Source organism: Plasmodium falciparum (genome assembly GCF_000002765.6).
Source record: "Plasmodium falciparum 3D7 genome assembly, chromosome: 13".
Lineage (NCBI taxonomy): Eukaryota > Apicomplexa > Aconoidasida > Haemosporida > Plasmodiidae > Plasmodium > Plasmodium falciparum.
The window spans coordinates 2,225,001-2,248,831 of NC_004331.3; the positions used below are offsets into that span (position 1 = coordinate 2,225,001).

Here is a 23,831-nt window from a genome sequence, read left to right on the forward strand (position 1 = left end):
TTTCTGTATATTTTTTTTACATTTTACCATTTTAATTTCAATATCACCAATGAAATAGGACCATTGAGGTGAGGCATCTTCTACATCTGTAAAAAAATGCACAAATTTATCCCATGTAATTACAATAAGTCCTTCCGTACATTTATTGAAGAAACCTACACTAGTTAAGTATCCTGAAATTTTTGATGTAAATATACAAAGTATTGATTTGACATTAATATCTTTATTATAAAACAATATGGATTTCCTAATAAGATTTAATGCATTATTCAATGTTGGTATATTATTACAGTTTTCATCAAAATGGAATGGTCGATCTTGTTTAATTAAATCATCATCCATAATAGTAGCAGAATTTAAATTATCTATTTGATTTTTGTCAATAATTTTTTCTTCTAAAATTGATTGATATAAAATATTCATATTATTTAAATAAAAATTTAAAACACTTTTATATAAATGAATATACGAACATAAAATATCTCGTATCGAATTTTTTTTCCATTCTACTAATTGGAAAAAACTTTTAACACTTAGATAAACAATATCTAAATATTCATATTGTATTTTTAATAAATCTTTTACATTTTTTAAATATTTTCTTTGACATAACCAAGAACATTTAATTCTTTTAGAATCTTTTATACCATCAGATCGAATTTGTTCAGAATTAGAATAACTATTTTCAAATGATTTCCAATTCATTTTACAAATATCTAATTGTTTTAAAAAATCATTTTTTTTTTTTTTTAAACCTTCAATAAGAGTTTCTTGTTCTTTTGCATAAATATCTCTTAATTGTACAATTTTCTTTTGATAAATTTTATTGTCTATTAAATCACAATTTATTTTCATATTGTTCATAACTTTAAGATAATTCATAAGTCCATATTTAACCCACTCATCAATCATTTCATGGCTTAAATTACATTCATCAGAATTTACGTCTATAATATTATCAACAATTTCGTTAATTTTATTAGTCCATCCTTTAGAATTATTTCTACTTAAAAAATGAATATCTTTTTCGTTACAAACCTTTTCAACATTTTTAGATTTATTATTAAAACTGGTGTCTTGCACACTACTACTACTACTACTATTACTATTGTTACTATTATTATTACTACTACTACTACTATTACTTTTATTATTATTATTATTATTATTATTATTTCCTGTTTCCTTTTTGTTATTTTTATTTTTATTTTTTTTATTTTTCTTATTATTATCGTGGTGATCTTTTTCCTTGCTGTGGCTATTATTTTCCTTTAAATCATTATTATTCATTACATCATTATTTTGTTCATTTATGTTAGGTTTGTCTGACTTATCACTTAAATTAGATTCCCTCTTTCGATAACTTTCCAATAGGTGATTGTTTGTAAAATACTCATCGTTTGTTATATTTAAAAAACTTTGAGTTAGGTTATTCATTCTTGTATTTCCAAATTGTAGGTTCTTAAAATAAGTTGTGTCATTTTTTAAAAATTCTTTGAAGAATTTATTCAAGTTTGTAATATTATATGTTCCATGTTTTAATTCATCTATTATTTTTTCAGTTAATCTTTCAAGAAAATTCAAAAAATTATTTGTACAATTTTCTCTGCTTTTATGATATTCGGTCATTTCAATAAAATAATATTTTTTATACACTTCAAAAAAAATCCTTTTTTTCTCATGTATACTCGAATCTCCCATTAGATAATTAATGTCTTTATTTGCATTAATTTCCTTATTATGAATACTAAGTTCATTCTCTTTATTTAGTTTATTATTTATGGTCTCTTTATAATCATTATTTTCTTTCATTTTATATGCATTTTTAATCTCTTCGATTTTATTATTTCTTTCATTCTTTATTTGCCCTTTAGATCGTTCTTCTTTTATATTTTTATTTAATTGATCATTATCTTTTTTAGAAGAAGTATTTATATTTTTCCCATTCTTGTTCCCTCTATTTGTATTGTTGGTATTTGGTTCTTTCTTTTCATCCGTCCATGTTTTTTTTTTGGAAGATTCTTTATCTTTACTTTTCATATTATACAATATAAAATACACACGCACACAAAAAAAAAAAAAAATAATAATAATAATAAATAAATTAATATATATATATATATATATATATATATATATATATTTGTATTAAAATATAATAATTGAACAAAATACAAGAAAATCTAAACAATAAACAAGAAATATTATAGAACAAAAAAAAAGGAAACACACAAAAAAAAAAAATAATAAATAAATAAATAAATAAAAAAATAAATGAACAAAATGGGGAAATATATAATATATATATATTTATATATATGTGTGTTTATAAAAAAATATTGTATTTCTTATTAAAAGAAAAATTCAAGGAAACACAATTTTTTTCCTTTCTTCCTTTGAAAAAGAATTGGAAAATATTGCCTTTCTAAATATATTTTAAAATAAGTATTTTCTTATTTATTTTACTATGTATAATTTTAACAATGTAATTTTTTTTTTTTTTTTTTTTTTACTTTAAGTGTTGTGTATTTTTACATTGAAAAAAGAAATATATTATAAATACTAAAAACAAAAATGAAAATAAAGAAAAAGAAAAAGAAAAATATACACAATAAGATTATATATGCAATGTATATATAATATATATTATATATATTTATACATTTTATATATAATACTAGCAAATGTGTAATTTTTCATTAAGTTTATAATTTTTTTTTAAATATATAATTTACCAAAAAAAAAAAAAAAAAAAAAAAAAATATTATACATATAAATACATACGTGTCCTACCAAATGTATATGAATATAAAATAAATAATTTATTTAAAAAAAAAATGGTATAATTTTATTTTTATTTTTATATTTTAATTTTTTTTCTTTATTATTTAGTTATTATTATACTGCACATTTATATAATACAAAAAAGGAAAAAAAAAAAAATATATTATATATATTATATATATATATAATATTTGTATGAATATTACCTCTTTTTCCGTTTTTAATAAAATTTATAAAAAAAGAAGTAAAAAAAAAAAAAGAAAAATATATAAATTATTTGTTATTAAAAACAATATAGAGTGTATATTCTAATTTATATGTTGTATAAGAATACAACATGTATTTATGCGATACACGATAAATATTATACATATTTTATTAATACGATTATTAATTTGTTTTTTTAATATTACATATTTTTTTTGTATTATATATATATATATATATATATATATATATATATATATATATTTAGTTGTCTAATTTTATAAAAGAACGAGGTGATATTTTTTATTTAAACGAAAATTTCGTAAGGTTAATTAAGAGTTTATATTTTCAATTAAAATGAAATTAAAAAAAAAAAAATGAAAAAAATAAATAAAAAAATTAAAAAATTAAAAATATTATTATGTAAATGTATAAAATATATAATAAAACCTTATACAATATTATATAATTTAAATACATATGTATATATATATATATATATGATATAAAAAAATTTTAAATAATGAATCAAATGTAACCTTTTTTAAATCCATAGTCTATACACGAAAAAACTGCAGATGACATAATTGAATAACTTCCTAATATTTTATAATTAGAAGAACTTTTATAAATACATCCAGCTAAAAACCCAGCTATACTTGAATTATATATTTCATCATTTTTAGTAATTAATTTTACCATATTATTTAATGCATAAAATATCATGGTTAATGATGCCATTTGATTAGCAACACTTGGACCAATAACTGATGTTGAATTCAATACTGAATTTAAAAACAGCTTTTTCGTTTTACCTCCTTTCATGATTCCGTTTATTAATCCACATCCTCCTCCTAACAATAAGCCTAAACAAATAAATAATATATTATATACATATATATTATTGCATATATTTGATAGTGATCAAGTATTCTTAATTATGTAACACATTCACATATTTATACCAAATTAAAATGTAACTATATATATATATAATACAACACACACAAATATATATACATATATAATATGTGATAACATATAAAAGATATCATCGATATATTATTTTCCATTTTGTTTCCTTTCTTTTCATTATATTATTTCATTTTTTTCTCATTGGTAATAATTACTTACCTGATCCATATGCTAGTCCAACACTATATACTAGTTTTTCACCCCATTGTCTTCCATACCCTTGCAGATATAAATTTTGTTTATCTATAGATAATTTTTTCTCAGGTTTTTTCTTTAATATTTCTAAATCATAATTTACTGACCCTGTTTTTAAATAATCACCCATTATTTTTTCTTCAAATGTGAATTATTCATTTATTTTATTATTTTTTTTTTTTTTTTTTTGTCGCAAATATAATATATTAATTAATATATTTATATTCAATAATATATATATTATATTTTCTTAATTTTAAAATATAAATATATATATAGATATATCCTTATAATCATTTATTATATATAGTGTACGTTCTTAATTATAATTTTTTTTTGAGAACATAATCGTTTTATTAATATAATATAATATTATAGTCCGACTTTTTAATTTCTTTATTGTTTTTATAGTATTTATAAAAATAAAATTATAATTTAACAAATATTTAATTAATATATATATATTTTTAAATGTTTCTACAATTTTTAAAGAGTCATATATATACATATATATATATTTTATATGATAGTTGAATTTTTAAAATATCAATGTAAATAAAATATTCTCATTAATGTATAATTTTCTTTTAAAAGGCGCTATATATTAATATATTAGTTTAAAAAAGGAATATATACATAATATATATACAAATGCATATTAGAATTTTTTTTTTCATATATATATATATAAATATATATATGTATAATTTTAAATTAATTTTATAAAATATATATATTTGTATAATATCAATAATAATAACTATAAGTATTATATTACAATCTCAGTAAAAAAAAAAAAAAAAAAAAAAACAAATCTACATAAATTTCCTTTGTTTTTTAAATCAGACTTTTAATATAATTATAGGGAATTTATATATTACATATATATATATATTGTGTTATAAATGTACACAATTTCCTTTCATATTAAATAAATATAAAATGTATTATTCTTTAATTATGTTTAAGAAGAAAAATTAAAAATTAAGTACATATATAAATTTTTATATGGATTATATAAAAAATAAATATTTTTTTTTTATCTATCTGTTATTTGAGTATTCATTATGTGTTTAAATTAATTTTCCTATATGATTATATATATATATATATATATATCATTTGTTAATTTTCAATGTTTTATATTTGTTATGTAGCAATATGTCTCATTCATAAATAATAATAATTTATTAACCGATTAATAAAAATATTATGTATACATACATAATATGTATAATATGAAACAATATATAATGCTTTAATTAGATATATTACACAAAATTCTTTGCTAAAAATAATTATAAAAATAGCTGTGTAGAGTAACTTTGTATTCAAGTCTACAAATATTTATATGAATAGTATACAAGTTAATTAAAAGAATGAAAATGAAAAATAAGGAAAAAAAATAAAACAAAATAAAAAAAATTGTAAAAGTAAAATTAAAAACAAAATTAAGGAAAAACAAGACCAAGATTTTACGTAAAATGTGATAAATAACTGAAATATTAAAAAAAGAAAAAGAAAAAAAAAAAAAAGCTACACAATTGTTCTGATTTTTTATTTAATTAGCTTAAATATAATTTTATATATATTATATATAGGTTTTGATCCTTAATTTACAATGTAAAAAATAATATATATAATATCATAAAATAATACATATAAGTTATATTAAAAGTTAAAATATATTTTCATTTGCGCGCACACAATAATAATTTTTGGTTTTAAGGTGAAATTTTATCATATTGTATTATTTTCTTATATTATGTATAATATGGATTTTTAATAATTAATATATATATATATATATAAAATAAATGTGTAACAATTGGAATTATTATATTAGGTTATTATTATGTAATTTTATCTAAAGTTATTATTAGAGTATATTTATAAAATATCCAAGGTTTGAAAAGCAAACAGATTTTTTTAAATATATATTATATATATATATAATTATAATATTATATAATATATATATATTTGTATAACATATAAATCTTTAAAATTAAAACTATTTTTTTTTATCTCTTTTTTTAATAGTATATATATATAATATATATATAAATACATACATATTTACCATCTCAAGAAATTTTCTTAGTTTTATTAAATTATGGGAAATTGTGTATTTTCATAAAAATTATTATATATATATATTATATATATATATATATACTATATCATGAAATTCATAACATTTTATACTACTATAAATATATATACATATATACATGTATATTTAATTATATTATTTAACATTTAATTTCCTTATATTGATTTTATTTGTGCATATATATGCATATTTTCCATTCTCACAGTTTTCATTTTTTCTCATGTAATTTTTTTGCTTTTTCTTTTCTTTTTTTTTTTTCTGTGTTAATATAATATTATTAGATAAGGAAATGATATATACATGTAATGAAATATATTTATACAAATTACTTCAAATAGAACACAAAAAAGTAATAGATAAAGGTTAAAATAATAATATAAAAATATTTCTCCTAATATTTTTTTTTATTATATTTGTGTGTGTTTATTTATATATATTTTACCATTTAGGTACAAATTACTATTCTGTCATTCATCCTTTCTAAAATATAACAATATTATATTAGAAAAAAAAAAAAATATATATATATATATATATATATATATATTTAATTGTATATAAATATAAATATATATATATTTATGTATATATATATATAATACAATATGGCATCGGCATCACGAAGTTCAAAAGAATTATTAAGATTACAAAAAGTAAATAATAATATAAAAATATATATTATATAAAATGTTATATATTGATATATTATAGTAACATTGCGTAGTATCTATATATAATATGAACCAATTAATATATATATATATATATATATATATTATATTATATTATATATTTATGAGTAGGAATTAAAAGATATTGAAAAAGAAAATGTCGATGAAATTGATGCACATATGAAAGATACCAATATTTTTGAATGGGTTGGATTTATAAAAGGACCATCTGGAACACCTTATGAGGGTGGTCATTTTATTTTAGATATAACTATACCAAATGACTATCCCTACAATCCACCAAAAGTTAGTGAATATTATATATATATATATATATATATGTTTATATATTTATAGTATTACATATATCTTATATAAGAACATGCGTATATATATATATATATATATATATGTTTTTTTTTTTTTTTTTTTTTTTTTTTTATAACCGTTCAGATAAAATTTAACACCAAAATATGGCATCCAAATATTTCCAGTCAAACAGGCGCTATATGTTTGGACGTTTTAAAAAATGAATGGAGTCCAGCATTAACCATTAGAACTGCACTTTTATCGATCCAAGCACTTTTGTCTGACCCACAGCCAGGTATATAAATAGATTTATAAAATATAGTTATACCTCAACCCAATAATCTTTTTATAATAATATCCATATATATATTATGAAATTAAAATTTATTCAGATGATCCTCAGGATGCTGAAGTAGCAAAAATGTACAAGGAAAATTATTCCCTTTATTTAAAAACAGCAAGGTTAAAATTTATTTTGAAAAAAAGCAATTTTTAATAAATCAATATATTAAAATTTGTTTATAACTAAATAATAATTATGTTGTTATTTCTTTTATTTTTTTTTTTTTTTTTATTTTAGTGTATGGACGAAAACTTTTGCAACAGTGCCTAAATTAGAGCCAAGAGAAGATATAGTAATTCTTATGAAATATTAATTTAATAAAATATTATGTGTACATTATATAAGTGTCATTAATATATATATATATATATATATATATATATATATATATATATATATATTTCAATTTTTTACAGATTAAGAAAATTACTGAAATGGGTTTCTCAGAAGATCAAGCTAAGGTAATAAAAAATATATATATATGTGTAAATGAAATTTGTCAGATATTTTGTACAAATAATTATATATATATATATGTAATTTATTATTTTTTTTTTTTTGTTCCATTTTATCTTTTTTCAGAAAGCATTAATAAAAGCTAACTGGAATGAAACTTTGGCCTTAAATACGCTCCTAGAAAATTCGTAATTTTTATATAATCAAAATATATATTAGACTCCCATTCTATATATTATTTTGTTATAAGTTATGTATACATATATAATAATTTACGTAAAACTTTTAAATTAAAGACATTGTGAATTTTTCTTTTTTTCTTTTCTATTCGGATTATTTTTTTATTATTTTATTTTATTTTTTTTTTTTTTGCTTTTTTTTTTCCTCTTCTACCTTATTCTTCATCAATTTTTTTTAATTCAAAAACTTCATTTGATAGCTATTCCATTTTGAGGCTATAATTTTTTGTTAACTTTTTTGATCTACATAAATATATATAATATTTACATTTTAATAAGTTTTATTTGTTATATTAATATGACTTTTTGTATATATTTTAATATAATACAATTCATTTTGAAGGAAATATCCTGGAAATGTGATAAAATATAATAATAAAAAAAAATATATATATTTTATTATTGAATACACTTATTTTATTACTTATTTATACTGGTAAATTATTGGGAGTTCGATTAGTATGAATCTTCTATATAATCTAAACTTATTTTATAGTGTTCTATTTTATATCTTTTTATAACATTACTTTTATGATTGTAAAAAAAATAAAAAAAAGGTACAATTGTTTTATTCTGGTTTTTATTGTTTTCTTTATTTTTTCTACACACATTATATATTCAAAGTGACAATTATAAATACATAAAAAATATAGTTCAAAATGAAATATGTATATATATATATATATATATATATATATATATATATAGTATATTGTGTATATATTTAATTAATTATTTAAGAAACCTCAATAACTTATAACGTCCATAAAAGAAAATATTACTTCAATATATATTGATAGGGTAATAAATATAAACTTATCCTATTTTTTTAATATCTTAGTACTAATATGGACAGGTTAATTATAGAAAATTTTAATTTTGTATACACACATTTGAATTATTAATATAGTTTGTATTTTCTAATTTTTTTTTTTTTTTTTTTTTTTTTCAATATAATTTATAAATATATTATTTTATTAATATTATGCATGTATTGTTTTTTTTTTTTTTATATTCATTCATTATTAATGTTATATTATTTTATTTTTATATAATTAATTTTTTCATTCTTATTAATATTAAAAAAAAAAAAAATTAATATTTCACATTAAGCTTAATAAAAACAAAAAATATAAGTGAACCTATGTATAAATATTAGACCATTTTTTGTATGACATAATTATATTCTTTTGTTTTAATTTATCTTTTTTTATGTATTTAAAAATTTTTCCCAAAGGAAAAGTTCTCTTTTTAAATTATTATCTAATTTTTTTTTCTTATTTATAAATATATACATATATATATATATATATATATATATATATATAATTTTAAGTAGGATCAGAATTAAAAGGACGAAATAAAATGATATATTATAAATATTAAAATTTATACAATTTCTTCGTATATATTTTATAGAAGAAATTTACCTTTATGAACCATAAGAATATTACAGATTTGAATAAGAAGCCACAAATTAGTGTATAAATATATTATAGAAAAAACATATATATATATATATATATATATATATATATATATATTATAAAGTTTTGTATTTTAAATATATTATAAAGCATTCTTTATTATATTTTTGCATTTATTATTTTATATTTTTTTTTTTTTTTTTTTTTTTTCACTATACAAAGGTGTACTTAATTTTGTCCCATTGTAAAAAAAAAAAAAAAAAGAAATTATATATTAATTTAATCATTATAATATATATATATATATATATATGTTGGTATAGTATATATTAATATGTAAGTGAATATATTTTTTAAAAGAAAAAAATGAATAGAAAAAGATACAGTATAAACACTTCAATTCATAATGAAAATATGAATGTTAATATGAGATCTTCTTCTGGGTCTTTCTCAGAAAAATCTGATTTTAGAGATTTAAAATATAATGCTTGTATGTTTTTGCAAGGTGAATTAATGCGTCAATTTTTAATGGATGAAGATATATGGTTATTTATGCAAAATGTCAAAATGAAATTAAAAGAAGATCCTAATGAAATGGACATATGGTTAGACACTCAATTACATATGGCTAGATTGAATTCTGGACATTCCTTTAATTCAGATATCCCACCTTCTCTACATACAAAAACAAAATTTGAAAACAGCCATTTAAAATCAGATAAAGAATACGAAAAGATGTTTGATATATATAATGAAAATGACAAAACTGAAAATATATATTATAATAAAAAAAAAAGCAAAAATCAATATTCAAATTATCCTATAAATGAACCAGAAAATGTAAATTTTAATACAAAAGAGGAACATGTCGATGAAATGGATAGCCAAATTTTTTTGAAAAAGATATTGGGAGATGAATATAAAGAAATGAAAGAAACAAATGTTAATGTAAATTTAAAAATTGATGAATCATATTGTAATGCTAATAATGTGGAAAAGAGTAATAATGATAATCTTAAAAATAATATAAATTTATGTGATAACATATTCAGTAATAATAAGGTTCAACCACCTTTTTTAAAACATTCAATGGATAAACAAAAAATACTTGATAGTATAACAAACAAAATTAATTATATAAAAAATAAAAAAAAGCAATTGGAAGAAAGAAGCTCATCTATTATTAATCATTTAAACGATAATAAAATTGAAGATGATGTATCTACTATTAATCCATTATCTGTGTATGATTTACAATATGATAATTTGTTGAATGACGTATCTAATAAAAATGTTGATATCATAGATAATCGTACAAATACTTTATATAATACAGTTAATATATCATTAAATATGAATGGTAATAATAATAATAATTATGATGATGATATCATATATACAAACAAAAATAGTGTTATAAATAATATAGACAAGGATATTAATCAAGAGGTGATACATAGTAATATAAATTTCTTTGATAAAACAAATGGTCTGTCCGAAAATAACAAAACATGTGAATATTATGTCCAATCAAATTCTGTAAAAGTTGAAGATATTAAAGAAAATGTTACAAAAAAGGAAGGTTCTTCTAATATAGATAATGCTGATAGTTATACAAAAAAGAGTTCATATAATGAAAATCAGGATTATAATTTATATAATGATGATAAGGAGAAGATGATTGAAGAACTAGATGAACATAAAAACAATTTCAATAAATATAATAAAAATATAGAAGAAAATGTAAAAAATAATTATAATTCTATTAATGTTGATGGTGTAAACAAATTACCTATAGATGAATATAAAATAGAAAATATGAAAAAGGATAATATTTCTATACCGAAAATGACCATAAGCATTGGAGAGTTAATAGACGAAGATACAGATATTAAACTCCAAAAAATATTTAATCAATGTAATAACAAAATGGATTTAAATACTTTTGAAAATGAAATAGTAGTAAATTTTTTGAAAATAGGGAGATATATGAGTCACACCTTATTTTCTAGGGTAGAAAAAGGAAGTGATGATTTTATGACATATGAAAATTTTAAAAAATTTTTTTCGAAACGTTTCATTGATGGAGAAAAGGATCCAAGTTATTATAATGATGAAAGATATATATTTATGTTTAGCAAAAAGAATAAAGATTATTATAATCATTCATATGGATCTAAGTGTATGACAAATGAAAATACTCATAATAATGATGATAGGGATATCTTGAAAGAAAGTGAAATATCTAATGTTGTAGAAAATAGCCAAAAAGGAGATCATATTGATGTATCATATAGAAAGTGCTCTATAATTAATTTTTTTAATGCAATTAAAGAAGAAAATAAGAATTATATAGAATTTAAAGATTTTGATATATATATAAGAGAAATATTGAAAAGGAATAAATCATTACAATTTTTATTAGAACATACTGAATTTCTAGAAAGATATATTGAATCTGTTATTGTTCGTATATATTATTATATTGATATTAATGATACGAATAGAATATATTTGAATGATTTAAGAAAACATGATTTAGCTCATATTTGGTGTTTTTTAGATGATTCTGTAAAAGTACAACATATAAAAAATTATTTCAGTTATTCTCATTTTTATGTATACTATTGTACGTTTTGTCAAACTAGTAGTTGCAAAGATATGTTAATAGATGATAATGATTTGTATCGATTTGATAATCATTCATTAAATGATTTTATCGTAAATAGGATATGGTCAAGAATATCTATGAAATTAGGAGGTCCTAATCAAAAATATATGTGTTTGAATGATTGGATATATTTTATAATGAATTATGAAGATATGACAACTAATCGTTCAATAGAATTCTGGTTCAAATTAATTGACTTGGATGCAGATTGCGTAATAAGAGATCATGAAATTCAAGTTTTTTTCCATATACAAACAGAACGTTTAAAATCACATTATTTAGAAGAACCTAAATTTGAAGATTGGATGTGTCAAATGAATGACGCTATCCAACCATCTATTGAAGGCAATTTTACCCTATCAGATTTTAAAAAGAATAAAAAATATGCTTCCAAATTTTTTGGATGTCTAGTTAGCTTATCAAAATTATTAGCATGGGAAAGTAGAGATGTACACAAGGAGCTTCAAATTGAAACTGAATTTCCATGTTGGACTCCATGGGAAATTTTTTGTAAGACAAAATATGATGAATTGTGTTATATTGAAAATGAAAGTTATTACGATGAAAACTTTGATAATTACGATAATTATGATAAGTATGATAATTATGATAAGTATGATGGATATGATAAATATGATATTTATGATAATTATGATAAATATAATAATTATGACAATTATGATGCAAAAAATTTGTATATAATAGATTCGGATTAATTGTCCTAAATACTACAAAGTAGATCTTTAATATTATCTATAAAATAAATTATATAAAGATTTAGCATTTAATACTTTTTCTTATTTTTTTAAATGAATTTATTGCATTGTATATTTTATATAAAGTAAATAATACTATAAGTCTAAATTTTATTAAAGAATAATATTTATCTCTAAATATAAAAAATATATATATATATATATATATAGGAACATATAATAAAAAAATATACAATTCTTATAGTTACTATAATTAACGTATTATTTATAAGAATTGGGAAATTTAACATATTTTATACTATTTCATAAATTATTTGTATGATTTATGAAATTTTTGTGGACATATATATGTATGTATATATATATATATATATATATATATATATATATATATATAATTGTTTGTATTTTTTATTATTATTTTATTATTTTTTTTTTTTTTTATGAATTAATAATAAAGTTAAAATATAAGCTTTTATTAATTTGTAAAAGGTGTTTGCAAAAATATATTACCGATAAACCACTATATTCGAATAATGTTTTTAAATATATATAATTATAATAATTTTATAGTGTTATGAAAATTTTTTATTTTTTATTTCAAATATATGTATATATATATATTTATATATTGTATCATTTTGATTATAGACATTATAAGGTAATTTAAATATATTGATTATATAAAAATAAATATATGTAATGATAATTTAACATATTATGCACATTTATGCTTAACATTATCAAAATATTTGTATATATGTTTATTAATAAATGGACATAATATTTCTATACATCTGTTAAATCTATATATATATATATATATATATATATATATATATATATATATATATGTATGTTATATTTTTTCAGTAGTTCATCTTTAAATTACAATGACTTTATATTTATATATAAAATATACACTTTTTGTTTTTAATCATGTTTTTATAATATAAACGTTTAAAAAAAAATTATGTTGTATTAAAATACTGATTAATTATACACATAAAATATTTAAACTTATTAATATGATTTTAAAAAAATTGGTAATTAAAGAGAGTTTTATATCATGAAATAATATGTATAAAACATTATTTTCCTAAAACAAAAATTTATATGCTAATTAAATTATTTCATATAATAATATAATTATGTCTATATTTAAAATTCCAGGTTTGTATTCAAAAATATATGGATCTATATTTCGTAGAAAATTTAGTGGCCCATCACCTTTATATAAAACTCCCCTTAGACATATATGGGCAATTTTTTTTTATATTGATATCTTCATATTATATATATTGGTATTTTCCTTTTTTTTCTCCATAATTGTACGAAACGAGTGTGCTGAAATTTTTTCCACTGTATTTTTCACCACAATTAATATAAGTACTTTTTAAAAAGGAATATATAATATATATATATATATATATATATATATATATATATATATGTACTACATATAATATTCCTGCATATACTATATATTAATGATTTTCATTTTCCTTACTTTTATTTATTCTTTTATTTAATTTTTTTTTGTAGTTTTCAGTTTCCTTATTGATTTTTTCTTTTTGCTGATAAAAGACGAAGAAGTAGTTAGCGAAGATGAAATAATTGTATCCACTTGCTTAACCATATTGTTATGTATTGTAAAGATATTTCTTAACCTTTACTCTATATATTTTTGTATCAATGTATATGGACACATTGTAGAATCGAAAGAAAGACACATAAAAGAAACTTGTGCATCTTATATGGGAAAAGGTTTATTATTACATTACAGTGTAATTAATTGTTTTTCACTTGTGGAGACATATATTGAATCATTTCTCACCTTAATTTCTATTATTTCTTTTAAGGCTCAAGTTCAATCGTATCAAATAATTATATAATTTTTTATGAAAACATAAAAAAATGAGATAACCATAGAATAATATATCAATTTATATAGATATATTTATATATTATATTTTTTTTTTTTTCTTAATTTTTATATTAATGATATTATTTATTAATTTAATTATTTATATGTAAATATAATTTTTAAGAATTAATTTATTTCAATCTTTTTTCTTCACATGTATATATATATATGAGCAAATTTACATAACTTATTAAAAATTTTAACATATATATATATATATATATATATATATATATATATATTGATAAACATATAAATGTTAAAAATATGTTATATTTTGTTAGGAAAAAAAAAAAAAAAAAAAAAAAAATTATTATAACTTAAAGCTCATGTAAGGAACAAATTTTTATAGATCATTTGGAGATAATCACAAAATGGAAAAGGGAGAAATAAATAAGTCAAATTGATAAATTAATGAATATATAAATAATGTATGTAAATATATAAATATATATATATATATATAAACACATATATATATTCACATGTGTATATTATATAAAATATAAAGGCATACATATATACTTTATAATTTATTCATGTCAAAAAAAAAAAAAAAAAAAAAAAAGAAAGAAAGAAAGAAAGAAAAAAAAAAAAGAAAATACGCTAAGCGAATAAAAGCTAATAAAATTATTCAAAACGATATACTAAAAATAGAATATTATTATAATATATATGAATAAATATGAATAATATAAAAATAAACATATCTATATAATTATATGTAGATATATATATTTTTCCTTTAAGTAATTAAAAAGAATAAATCCTACTTAATTAAATTTATATTATTTTTTTACTTTTCATTAATTTTAATTAACACATTGAAAAAAAAAAAAATAAATAATAATAATAATAAATAAATAAAATATAATAATAGTATAATTATTATAAATATAACATTTGCATATATTATATTTATATTTATTTATATCATATAGATATAAATGCATTTTCCTCCTGAACTGAATAAAATGTTTTGTCTGAATGTTGATCACCTTGTTTACTTTTTTCAAAAGTTTCTCCTCCAACGACTACAATAGTAAAGTCATCACCTAAATATGCATTTGTAACTTTTTGATGTAACATTGAATATATTAATGTAGCTTTATTAAATTTTTGTTTCAGTCCTGATTGAATAGAAATACCAGGTTGAACATTTTGATTCAATAGAAAATCTGAGCTAGCTGTAAAAATTAGTTTATGATGAGCTGAATGTCCCCACATATAAAGTTGATTAAATTTATTTATACAAGCAGAATGCCTTTCTCCACAAAATATTTTTTTAGCTTTTTGATTATTTTCATTCAATTCAACAAATTTTGGTGTTGTGACAATATTTTGAAATCCGGATATACCACATTGGCCGGAAATTTTATCTCCAAAAGACCAAACATGTTCATCTTCTGTTATTAATAATACATGTCTTGCTCCTGCACTAACCTTATTAATATTTGGCAATTTCTTATTATTTGCATCTCTTAAAATTAAAGGTTCAGGATAAATAAAATAACAACCACCTTCATCATCAAATGAACTTTTACATAATTCTCCATAGGTGCCATCACCCCATCCATATAATTCTCCATTAACAAGTAAAACAACCGCAAAATTTTTACCCATTGCGATTTGTTTTATTTTATTATCTAATTGAAATTTATAAAAAAAGGTTGGAATATATTTTAAATAATTATTGTATGTTTCTCCCCATAAATATATGGAACTATTATTATCACAAACTGCTATACTTTGATTGTATTTAGCATAAATTTGTGTACATGTTTTTTTTTTCTTTTCGGATTTCTCATAATCCGTAATTAAATGAGACAAAGCATTTAATGTAGTTTCAATAACATCACCATAATCATGTATATTTAAAATAGTTGGCGTAAATCTATCATAATTACATTTTAATCCATTATAATTTCCATGACCCCATGCATATAATATATTATCATGAGATAAACATAATGAATGATTATATCCACATGCTATTTGTTTTATATTTGTTACTGTTGGAATTAATGATGGTTGTGCATTATAAACAACCATCGTTCCTTGACCTAGTTCTCCATGTAACCCTTTTCCAAAAGAATACATATTTCCGGTGTTACTTAAAAATAAAGCACACGCACGGTTACAACTAATTTCTCTTATTTTTACATTACTAAGCTCTGTATATATGGTAGGTAAGTGTTCTGGTGTTTCGTCATTTTCATTTATAACTCTTTTTCCCCAGTAATATATTATGGTTCTCTTATCTTCATACTTTGGTAATTTCTTTATAAAGTCAGAAGATATGATTGCTTTTGTTACCAATTTGGGTTGAGTCACATTTTCATCATTTGATTTTTTGAATTTAAAGAAATGTGTCATTTTTTTTCTTTTTTTTTTAAATTAATATGTGTAATATTAAAGCATAAAGAAAAAAAAAAATATAATAAATAAAATTATAAACACCATATATATAGGTATATATATATATATATATATATATATATACCTATATATTTTTTTTATTAAAATGAAATATTATAAATGAAACAAAAAAACAGTCCATAGAAAAATAAATAAATATACCAATCGGTACACATTTATACAAACAAAAAAAAATATAATCATAAATTATAATAAAATTTAAAACGGGACGAAATATAATAATATCGTTATATTAAAAATTATTTGTATGTATATTTATTTATTATAATATAGATTATATATATATATATATATATATTATCATATTATCCTGAAATATATATATTCATATACATATTACTACACATTAATAATTATTTATTTTTTTTTTTTCTAATTTATACATATCTTCTTTATGCACTCTACAAAAACAAAATATATTCTTATTATGTATGTATAAAAATATAAACTAAGCAATTTTATACAATATAATAAAAATTAAAATAAATAAATATATATATATACATATATATTTATATATATTTAATTCACATAAAAAGGAACGTTTCTTTAACATTCCTTTCACAAATTATTAGCATATAAAAACAAAAAAATAAATAAATATAAATATACATAAATATTTATAATACAAATATATACAATATATATATAATTGTCTATATGATTATTATTCAACTTATTCTATTTTGTTACATAAATTATTTATTATTATTTTTTTTTTTTTTCTGTATCAATTTTGTCAAATAATATTGTACTAAAAAATTTTGCCTTTCCCAATACTGGTTTCAAAGTTTTAAGCAGAATATAAGCTATTACATAATAATATATAAATATATAAATATATATATATATATATAACATCATCTGAAAAAATAAATCAAGGAATTTATAAAGCCAGAGTGAATGAAGATATATATAATTTAACAATAATGTTCTTGTTAACCTCTATTGTTTGTTATTATTATGTTCTTTTATCTATATAAATTATAATATTTCTGTTCGATCCATTTTATTCTACCAATTCATTATCATCTTGACATGGTAAAATTTATAAAAATATGAATAAAAAAAAGTGCAATGTTTTGATTGGTTACTATTCTTGATTCATTCTGCTACTCATTTTGCTCATATTTGTCAACACATAATATTAAAAAAAAAATATATATATTCCTTGATATAATAAAATATCACAAAAAAAAAAAAAAAAAAAAAAAAAAAAAAAAAAGAATATAAATCTATATATATATATATATATATATATATATATATATAGAAGAAAAATAATATAATGGAAAAGATATAATATATTTTAAAAAAAAAATAAAAATATATATAAAATATCTCAAAATCAACTGTAATTTTTATATTTTTTTTCTAAAATATATATATATATATATATATAATACAAATTAAAAAAAAAAAAATAAAAATAATACATAAAAATATTCAATTTTAATTTATAAAATATAAATACATAAAATATTTTATATCATGTAATCATATATTATAAATTTTATTAAAAATAATATATTTTTCTTCAATCATTGTTATAACATATAAAAAATAAATAAATGCATATAAAAAATAATATGAAAACAACAAATATATATTTAATAAGAATTTACACTTTATTAAGCAAAATTATTATTTTCACATTTTTATTAATAATGAAATATATATATATATATATATATATATATATATTTTTCTTTTTTTAATAAATATATAAAGTTTATTACAATATATTAAATAATATATCCTTTTTTATTTTATATAATATTATTTTCCTTCAATTTTCTCAGCGTATAAAATATATATATATTATATATATATAAATATTATTATAGTATTATATATATTATATATATATATTTATATATATTTTAACAAAAACTATAGTTTTTTTTTTTAAAAGAACATTTTAAAATATATGGCGTAATGTGCGTATAGAATATAAATAGAATCTTTTTTTTTTTTTTTTTTTTTTTTTTTTTTTTTTGTTTTATCTATATTTTAATTTTCTTTCATTTATTCTAATTCATATTTAATAAATGTTTTATTATTTTTTCCTTTCATAATATAAATCTACATTAATTAAATACATATATTATAAAATATATATAATATATATATATTATATATATATAACTTTATGAATTATACAATACAGAATAATTAGTTAAATACAAAAGAAAAAATAATTTAGTTACACAAAAATTTAAAAATTTATTCTATAATTATTAGAAAATATATGTAACATTATATATTATTATTATATATGCATGTAAAATATTAAAGTACATGATTATATATATATTTTAAAAATTAATTTTATGAAAACAAAAAAAAGAGAAGAGACAAAATATGTATTTGTGTCTATATAAAAAAATAATAAAATATTATTAATGATAATTTTATAAAAATTTTTTAAAAAATACAAAAGAAAAGCATTTATTTTTTTTATGTAAATATAATATTCAGAGTTAAAGAATATTTTTATCATTTTAAAATATATAGTAATAAATATATCAGTATAAAACGTAATAACCAGATAGACCATTTATAACTTATTATATATTAAAAACATAAAATGATGTAGAAATTATATAATTTCATATGTTTTATATATCATTTGGCTTTTTTGAATTATGGTTTATAATATATGCGGACACAAATAAGCATAAATTTTACAACATTTTATGTCACTTGAAAAATGAATTATTATAAAATTTTAGGTATTTGAAATATATATATATATATAAATTTAATACCCAATGTGCATAATAAATTTTTAATATTATTTATTTCATTTTTGGTTGTATTATTTTTTTATAGGTGTTACACAAAATGCTTGTAAAAAAACAATACGCGAAGCTTATTTAAAAAAAGTTAAATTATATCACCCTGATTTGAATAAAAGCCCAGATGCTACAACAAAATTTAAACAAATTCAGGAAGCATATCAAGCATTATATAATAATGACAAATCAAGTAATTATATATAAAAAAAAAAAGAAAATTTATATATGCTGTCCTTTTTTTTTTTTTTTTTTTTTTTTTTTTTTTTTCTTGTATCTTTTGTGTTCTCGTATTTTATTTAATATCCATAAATATGTATTTACGAATATTTCTGTTTGTTTATATATATTTAATTTTTTTTTTTTTTTTTTATAGATACTTCTTTCTATAATGAAAATAGTTACACAAAGAACTATAGAACTGAAGACATGAAAAAAGGCCAAGGTTTTACAAACGATTTTAGTGATTTTCATCGTGAATTTTATGAAGAAGTTCATAGAATGAGAGAGCATGAAAGAAATGAACAAAATAGAGTAAACCAAAAATTATAACATTTTAAATTGTTAAAAAAACATATATATATATATTTATAATATATATTTTTTTCTCTTTTTAGAGATACTCAAACAATAATTACAGCTATTCTTATGATATATTTAATAAATACCCAAGAGAATTTTTTTACATAAATTTAATTTTTAAATTATTTCCTCTATTCGTCGTCCCTTTTTTATTTCTCTTTGTGGTTTATAAACAATATATGTAATATTATAAATGAAAGGAAAATGATACTAAAAGTATTAATATACATAGATTTTTAAACTTACCACTTTTTTCTTTTCTTTTTTTTCTACAGATTAAAAAGTCATTTTAAAGAAAAGCCTATATTAATATACGATGCATATGGTAATTTTATTGTTTTTATTTTTTTTATGGGGAAAATATAGTATATTGTGATATCCATTACATTTCGTCTTAAAATATGTATATATATTATTATATATATATATATATATAATATATTTTTTTATTTTTTAAACAGGCAGAGCTTTTTTAGTAGACATACATGGACGAAAGTTCAGGTAAATAATGAATATATATATTTCTTTTAATAAAAATATATAAGTTGGACGATCACATATTTTTTTTTGAAAATTATGAACTTTTATATATATATTTTTTTTTTGTCTTTTTTTTTTTTTTTCTTTTATAGAGCTTCTGAATTTGATAAATACTAATTCTTTACTCATAAAATTATATTATATAAACTTTTTGGTATCTAAAATAAATAAATAAATATATATGTATATATATATTTATGCAAGCATCCCTCTTTTTTTTTTCTTTTTTTTTCTTTTTTCCTTATATAATATTTTTGTATTATTTAGCCTTTCTTTTTTTTTTAACAATATATTTATGGATATCACATATATATATTTATTTATTTTTTTAATTAACTTTTTTAAATATTACATACCAATTGTATCGTATTTTTATATATTAACATTTTATATTGAATGCTCATATATTAGTTATACGCTTATATGTTTAATATAAACAATGATTGTTTCTTTTTCCCTTTTTGTTTTTTTTCCTTTTTTTTTATAAATATTATTATAATGTTTTAATTTTTTTGTATATACTATATTTTTCTAAAATGCTTATATGAAATATGTATATATAATCACCATATGTTTATATATACATATAAATTGTATAATATTCTAATTTATATGTTATTTAATTTTCTTTTTTAAATGTGCATATGTTAATTATGTAGATAAAATGATGTATTTATTTATTATATAAATATATTAAGATATACACCCAGATATATGGTGTTTTAATTTTATAGAATTTTTATTGAATTTATAAATATATATATATGTAATAACATTTTGTCATATTCCTATTTATTTATAATTTTATGTTATTTTATTTATTATTATTTTTTTAATTATTATTTACCCATTATCTATGTTATTAAAACAATGAAATGTAAATTTTTTTTTTTTTTTTTGATTTTATTTCTATTTTGACTAAGAAAACAAGTAAAAATTAAAAGAATTAAAAAATAGTATAAAATTATAATGATAATAAATGAGTGAAAAAAAAGAATATATCTACTTTGGTTAAGATTGTGTAGAATCATTTATTTTATAAATAATATTTTACAACGTTACATATAGAATTAAAAATGGGGTTGTATAAGTTTTTGTACATATATATATATATATATATATATATTCTACAGAACTTTTTCTTTATATAAATTTAAGAAATATGTATATGAATAAAAAAAAATTTAGAATGTGATAATATATATATATGTATAAAAGTAAAATAATTAAAATATGAACAAAGAAGAAAAATGAAATTAATAAAGAAATAAAAACATTATTAATTTATATATATATTTGTAACATCATGTTATGTAGAAAAGATATTTTACTATAAAATTGATTTTTCATTTGTTTAAACCTTTGGTAACAAATACTGTTTATCAAAATAGACAACATATAATTTAAAATTATTAAATAAAAGCAATATGTCTACATAACATGTATATATTTATATATATGTATATATACAATACCCCCTTTGTCATATTATTGAAACCACGGGAAAAAGTGCACATGTATGCACATATTTGCATATGTGAAAATTTTATATAAAATTGTGAGGAAAAAAAAAAAAAAAACCTTTTTCATAGTCTATGTAATAAATATTATACTTATATAAATAAATTGTTACAATCAAATTAATAGAAGACATTTTTAATATATTTTTTTTTTATGTTCCTGTATATTTTTTTTTTTTTTTGGTTACTGTGTTAATTAGAATCCTCAAATATATGTAACAGTCAAAATTATGAACATTATAATATTTTTTTTTTTTTTTCGTTTTTTATGAAGTTGTTTTTATATATATGCACACAATGTACAAGTATACAGTGTCATGAAATATGTATATATATTATATATAAATGTATGAATCTTATAATGTGAATAGTTTATTGTCCTGCTTAACGTCTATATATGATGAAAAATCAAAAAGTAAAAATAAATAATATAAAATAAAATGAAAGAGGAAATTTTGAAACCTGTAAAGAATGAAAAAGAAAAACCAAAATGTTTTTCCACAATTACAATTTATATTTATATATAATAATGAAAAGTTTTACTTTTTTTTTTTTTTCTTTTTCCTTTTCCTTTTTCATTTTCATTTGATTTTTCTTTTTTTTTTTTTTTTTTATATTGTGTTTTAAAATGTTTTATACATTTGTAGAAAAACCTATGACATCATATATATATATATATATATATATATATTTTAATAAATAATAAATTTGCAGATTATATATATATTTACGAGTTAATGCGCTCTATGTCAATTTTTTTTTTTTTCTTAATATAAAAGACATTCATTTATTTAATGTTAATTTATAATATAGATATATGTTAATATTATTTTTTATGTGTTCTTATGTCTATATATATCTATAAATATATGTATGTATATTTACTTTTGTTCTTTTGTTTGTCTATTTTGTTTTA

The 23,831-nt window shown here is 17.7% G+C and overlaps 7 protein-coding genes across 7 annotated transcripts in view; 4 read left to right on the forward strand and 3 right to left on the reverse strand.

Annotated features, from left to right (window-relative positions):
* PF3D7_1356100 (conserved Plasmodium protein, unknown function) overlaps positions 1-2,040 on the reverse strand; it is a gene marked incomplete at both ends in the record, with an annotated part of 2,895 nt that extends 855 nt beyond the window's left edge. Inside the window, one exon of the mRNA XM_001350236.1 lies at positions 1-2,040. This exon is cut by the window's left edge and continues 855 nt beyond it. Coding sequence (XP_001350272.1) covers positions 1-2,040 — 2,040 coding nt within the window.
* Positions 2,041-3,519: 1,479 nt separating this feature from the next.
* Positions 3,520-4,291, reverse strand: PF3D7_1356200 (mitochondrial import inner membrane translocase subunit TIM23, putative; the record flags this gene model as incomplete). The annotated part of the gene is made up of 2 exons (XM_001350237.1): positions 3,520-3,857; positions 4,126-4,291. The coding sequence occupies 2 exons, from the start codon at positions 4,289-4,291 to the stop codon at positions 3,520-3,522; spliced, it is 504 nt and encodes a 167-aa protein (XP_001350273.1).
* A 2,591-nt stretch (positions 4,292-6,882) lies between these two features.
* Positions 6,883-8,248, forward strand: PF3D7_1356300 (ubiquitin-conjugating enzyme E2, putative; the record flags this gene model as incomplete). The annotated part of the gene is made up of 7 exons (XM_001350238.1): positions 6,883-6,930; positions 7,081-7,254; positions 7,402-7,552; positions 7,650-7,719; positions 7,838-7,892; positions 8,017-8,061; positions 8,183-8,248. 7 exons carry the CDS (start codon positions 6,883-6,885, stop codon positions 8,246-8,248), a joined length of 609 nt encoding a protein of 202 aa, XP_001350274.1.
* Positions 8,249-10,088: 1,840 nt separating this feature from the next.
* PF3D7_1356400 (phosphatase 2A regulatory subunit-related protein, putative) lies at positions 10,089-13,109 on the forward strand (the record flags this gene model as incomplete). The annotated part of the gene is made up of 1 exon (XM_001350239.1): positions 10,089-13,109. One exon carries the CDS (start codon positions 10,089-10,091, stop codon positions 13,107-13,109), a length of 3,021 nt encoding a protein of 1,006 aa, XP_001350275.1.
* A 1,151-nt stretch (positions 13,110-14,260) lies between these two features.
* Positions 14,261-15,004, forward strand: PF3D7_1356500 (conserved Plasmodium protein, unknown function; the record flags this gene model as incomplete). The annotated part of the gene is made up of 2 exons (XM_001350240.1): positions 14,261-14,498; positions 14,655-15,004. The coding sequence occupies 2 exons, from the start codon at positions 14,261-14,263 to the stop codon at positions 15,002-15,004; spliced, it is 588 nt and encodes a 195-aa protein (XP_001350276.1).
* Positions 15,005-15,969: 965 nt separating this feature from the next.
* Positions 15,970-17,412, reverse strand: PF3D7_1356600 (regulator of chromosome condensation, putative; the record flags this gene model as incomplete). Its single annotated transcript, XM_001350241.1, has 1 exon — positions 15,970-17,412. One exon carries the CDS (start codon positions 17,410-17,412, stop codon positions 15,970-15,972), a length of 1,443 nt encoding a protein of 480 aa, XP_001350277.1.
* A 2,776-nt stretch (positions 17,413-20,188) lies between these two features.
* PF3D7_1356700 (DnaJ protein, putative) lies at positions 20,189-21,512 on the forward strand (the record flags this gene model as incomplete). Its single annotated transcript, XM_001350242.1, has 7 exons — positions 20,189-20,210; positions 20,311-20,466; positions 20,650-20,807; positions 20,891-21,036; positions 21,131-21,180; positions 21,317-21,356; positions 21,488-21,512. 7 exons carry the CDS (start codon positions 20,189-20,191, stop codon positions 21,510-21,512), a joined length of 597 nt encoding a protein of 198 aa, XP_001350278.1.
* Between the last annotated feature and the right edge of the window lie 2,319 nt (positions 21,513-23,831).